General features: G+C 40.3%; 1 protein-coding gene across 1 annotated transcript; it reads right to left on the bottom strand.

The window, feature by feature from the left end:
* Positions 1-1,577: 1,577 nt before the first annotated feature.
* LOC104622364 (ankyrin-3-like) lies at positions 1,578-3,327 on the bottom strand (the record flags this gene model as incomplete). Its single annotated transcript, XM_010289118.1, has 2 exons — positions 2,604-3,327; positions 1,578-2,532 (listed from the first exon to the last, which is right to left on the bottom strand). Coding segments are annotated over exons 1-2 (1,679 nt in total), but the record flags the coding sequence as incomplete, so codon positions are not given.
* Positions 3,328-4,500: the final 1,173 nt, after the last annotated feature.

Raw genomic sequence — 4,500 nt, 5'->3', positions numbered from 1 at the left:
GGGGTGGCTGGAAACCCGCCGGGCCGTTCGCCTTTGCTGGGGTGGCGGCGGTTTGCGAGCTGCCCGGGGTGGAGCCGGGCCCGGTGAAGAGGGAGACTGTCTCGGTGCCCCGCGCTGCAGGTGTCGGTTTTGCTAGCCTCAGTTTGTGTGCTGCCAAGCGGCCCTCATGCCTTTTTATTCATCTAGAACCGTGTTGTAACACGGCTATAAAAGTCACAGTTTTATTCCCCTGCTTTCTTAAATCTCTGTTTTCACTTCACAAGAAGTATTTGTCCCTTCTTGGTAATTGGGCGTCTAATCATATACCGAAGGGAAGTGTGAAGAACCTTGAGGGTTCATTATCATAATGTAGAAAATGGCCACAGAGAACCATCCATCGACTCAAAGTGTTTCTGTTTTAAGAGGTGACAATACAATTTTTTTTGAACGAATAAATTCTCTTGCAGCCTTTTTATTCTGAATATTTCATCTTTGGGCAGGAGTTGATTTGAAAGTGGAATTAACAGCAAATACAGTTGTTTTCATTATCTCTACTTAAAAATGCAAAATCTAGACAAATGGTATGATGGAAGATAGAAGGAAAAATAATGGTTACAGTCTTGGGATCTGTCAATGCCATGCTGTAGGGTATAATATAGAAATGTCTGAAGATGGTCCAGCCCAATACTGAATGTTAGTGTAGCGCATAATAGTGTCCTGAAAACAACATCACCGTGTTAGCAAAGTTTTGGGTACACACTGCTCCTCTGGTTGGTTTATACCAAGACTCTTGATAGGATTTATTAGCATGGGGAGTGGGTCTAGTAAATATAGAGTAGAGCAACCCCACACTAGTAGATGTGCAGGGAGGTGCCTTCTGATCTCCAGTTAGTTCAGAGAGCAATACTGTAATAGCATAAACTAAGCTGATACCACCTTACCCTCCAGAGAGCCAGTGCTGTTCAGCTGTTTGCTACCCTGCTTCTCCCTTTGTTCAGTTATAGCTGTGGAATAAGTTGGATCAGCTCACACGTACAACCAAGAGCAGGCATGCATAACTGGGCTGAAGGGGAGGGCAGATCACTCTTTTGGCAGCACCCTGCAGTTAGGTCTGCCTAAGCTAAACAAAACTAGCATTATCTACTCCAACATCTATATGCTCTATATCCTTGAGGATACAGATGTCTCATTATTCATAGTAGATGGCTTTTTAAAAATGTGATTTTACCAAACAATGCTTAACTAAGCTATCCATGCAGGCTAATATTCACAGATAGGGAAAGTTACTTGCTTTTTTTTAAAAGTCTTGATTTATACTAGAGGAGGTCATACACAGTGTGTTTAAGACTGGTTCTTTTTAAATAGATTCCAAGTATGAGATTCATAAGAGAAGCAAAAGACTAATCAATACTTAGAAGTTTAACAGTGTTTTTAAGATCCTTCTTTTCCATGGCCACCTTTGATTGCTAACGTAATTCTGCCTGCCCTAACATAATTCTCAGTCATACAAGGCAACAGCACTATCCAGATTACATTAAAAGATAATTCTGCATTTATATTTAGAAGTTTTTGCTTTACATCTTCATTTTGTTACTAACATTTTCTTTTTCAAAAGTGTTACAATTTGAGCCTGATTTTCTGTATTACTAAATTCTGCTACTTGCAACGGGGTCTTTTTGAGACTATTAGCAGCTAGTAAATTTGCTTTTTCACCTTGTGACCAGTTTACGAGGGACTTTGCAGCATTAAAATGACCAGCCTTGCACGCACAATGCAGTGGAGTATCCTTGCTGCTATCTAAGGCATTAATGCCTGCCCCATAGCTCAGTAACAGATTTATCAAGTTGCTGTGTCCATATTCTGCTGCAATATGCAGTGCGGTCTTTCTCCAAATGTTTCGATCATCAATATTTTTATTTTTCCCTGATGTCAGAAGAATTTTTACGATCTCTGTGTTTCCTTTGATGGTTGCGTAGTGCATTGGAGTACATCCGTCCATGTCCTTAGCTCCAAATCTTCCTTTTTTAGCTAACAGAACTTTCATGATACTGAGATGTCCTCTCACAGCTGCATTATGCAGGGGAATCTTTTTCTCCTTGTCCTGTGAGTTGGGGTCAGCATTAGCGTTCAGAAGCACCTCTACCATCATTTGGTCTCCCCTTTCAGCAGCAAAATGTAAAGGTGATTTTGACTGCTTATCCTTAACATTAACATTGGCTTTGTGGTACAACAGCTGTTGGGTAACATCAGCATTACCCCTTTGACTTGCAATATGCAGGGGAGTAACAAACTCTTTCGTGGCAGCATTAATTTTGGCCCCAGCATTAACTAAAAGGCCGACTAATGCTCCTTTATTATGAAGTGCAGCAACATGGAGCGGGGTTTCATCAGCTTGGTTCGTGAGGTTAATTTCCATCCCTTTGCGCAGAAGCAGATTTGCAATGGAAGCAGCCCCAGCTTGAACTGCCAAATGCAAAGCTGTGTCTGAAGCAGGAGTCCTTATTCCAAAGTTTGCTCCCTTTTCGATTAGAACTTCTGCTGATTCAGCTTTGCCTGAATGCCTGTTTCACATGCCAGGAGTAAGGGAGTGTACTGCATTTCATTGTAGGCGTTTATGTCTGTACCTCTGTCAATTAAAGCTGCTACAATACCATGCAGATTTTTCTGTACAGCTCTAAAAAGAGCTGACTCCATTATGTCAGACGACAAATCTTTAGAATATTCTAGTAGTATTTTGAAGATGGATGGGTGGTTGCTGTTGAAGGCTTTTTCGGCCGCGTTGGAATCAACACTGGCTCCGGCTTCTAGCAGTACTTTTGCAGTGTTTTCAGACCCCTGAGAAACGGCGTAACTGAGAGCAGTCTGTCTTTCGTCCTTTCCATCAGTGGAGATGCCAGCCTTTAAAATCGTATTTGCCAGACTGCTCTCATCATTAAGAGCTACCATGTGCAAAAAGTTGCACTGGTTCCTGTAGCTTCTTGCCTCTTCTGTCAAGAGTGTCTTCAATATGTGACTGTGGGTTTTCTGTGCAGCCAAATGAAATGGTGTCTTGCCTGCTGTATCCAAACTGTACATATAAGCACCACATCGGAGAAGCACTTTCACTGCATCACCATGGCCGTTCTCAGCAGCCCTGTGCAGTGGTGTTCTTCCTTTCTCGTCCTTCGCATCTGTCTTTGCACCTTTGCTGATCAAATATTCCATTATTGTTAGATGTCCATTAGCAGCTGCAACATGCAGAAGTGTTTCACTTGAAGAGTTTAATGCATTAATATCATTGTCTTTCAATGTTTTCTCTAACTCAAAGATAGCCTTTAGCAACTGCATCAAAGATGTCAACGTCGGCATGACCTTTCCTAGGTTTTGCTGCCCTTGAAAGTTGAGTTTCTTTTCCTTTCTTCTTAATAGCCCATTCTTGCTTTTTTCTTCCAGGACTGTCTTCTTTTTTCCTCATGCCGCTCACTGCTGTTCTCAGACCAAACCTTGTCTTTTTCAAGTAAATAACTTACCAGTTGTCTTCTAGCATCTCCAATGCTTTCATTTACTTCACTGACATATTTTCTCATCTTGCTGTAAAGTTTTGGCTCCACCTGCTTTAGACATGGATAAAAAAAGAGCCTGCAGGCTTGTTCACCTTGAGAAATTAGTGTGTCTAAAACTCGAGAGTTCTTTTCGTGTCCTGTAGAAACTCATGACCATCTTTTTTTCTGGGGTAAAAATACCATTGTCTATCAGCCAGTTCAGAAGATGGTCTGGGTCATTTATGCCTTCTACTAGCTCTTCTTTTTTAGTCCTTAGGACTTCAATTGCGTATGGATTTGTAAACAGGCTAGTTGAATGCATGATCATGTTGCTAATCAAAATGCTAATTGAACTATTGTTTAATGTTTGAAGTTAAATATGAGATAGCAAATCAGGCTCTCATCATTTCACCCATTCTTTTCATAGAACTATGAACCAGCAACTGTTATAGTTCAGTAATAAATCTTTAAAGAATGAGAAAGAAATCAAAACTCCCTCACCTTTGGTTTTCTAGTTGTTCGAAGTCCTTTGATCTTCTCTGTTCTTCCTTAGCAACAAGTGAGTTTAACAACAAAACAAAAACCTGTGTTATGTAAAGATATTCCACTTGGAAGACTTCTTCCAGACTTTATACGCATAACTGGGGACAAAGAAATGCTTTTGTGAATCTGATATTTGAATAGAAGATACTTGTTTATCCAGTTCTTCTGTTCCTCTGGCCAAGCTGTTTTTTGTAGGTGCCTAAATGACCAGTCTATTAAACATGACAAAAGAAAATTCACAGCATAGTTACTGTTGCCATGATTACATACCTTGTATGATCTTAAATGAAAGAGTACACATTGCCAGCTGTGTAGGTGAAAGCTCTGTAGTGTAATGAAATAAAAACATAAAGACATAGATAAAAATAAACTGTATAAGCGGCTAGTTATAAAAAGTGATCCAGCCTTTCTAATATGAGTTACAACTTCAGTCTATGAGGTATATTTAACTTACTTA

Source organism: Phaethon lepturus, unplaced genomic scaffold, assembly GCF_000687285.1.
Source record: "Phaethon lepturus isolate BGI_N335 unplaced genomic scaffold, ASM68728v1 scaffold22926, whole genome shotgun sequence".
Classification (NCBI taxonomy): Eukaryota; Metazoa; Chordata; class Aves; order Phaethontiformes; family Phaethontidae; genus Phaethon; species Phaethon lepturus.
The sequence above is the reverse complement of the archived record's forward strand: the minus strand, read 5'-3'. Positions and strand labels throughout refer to the sequence as shown.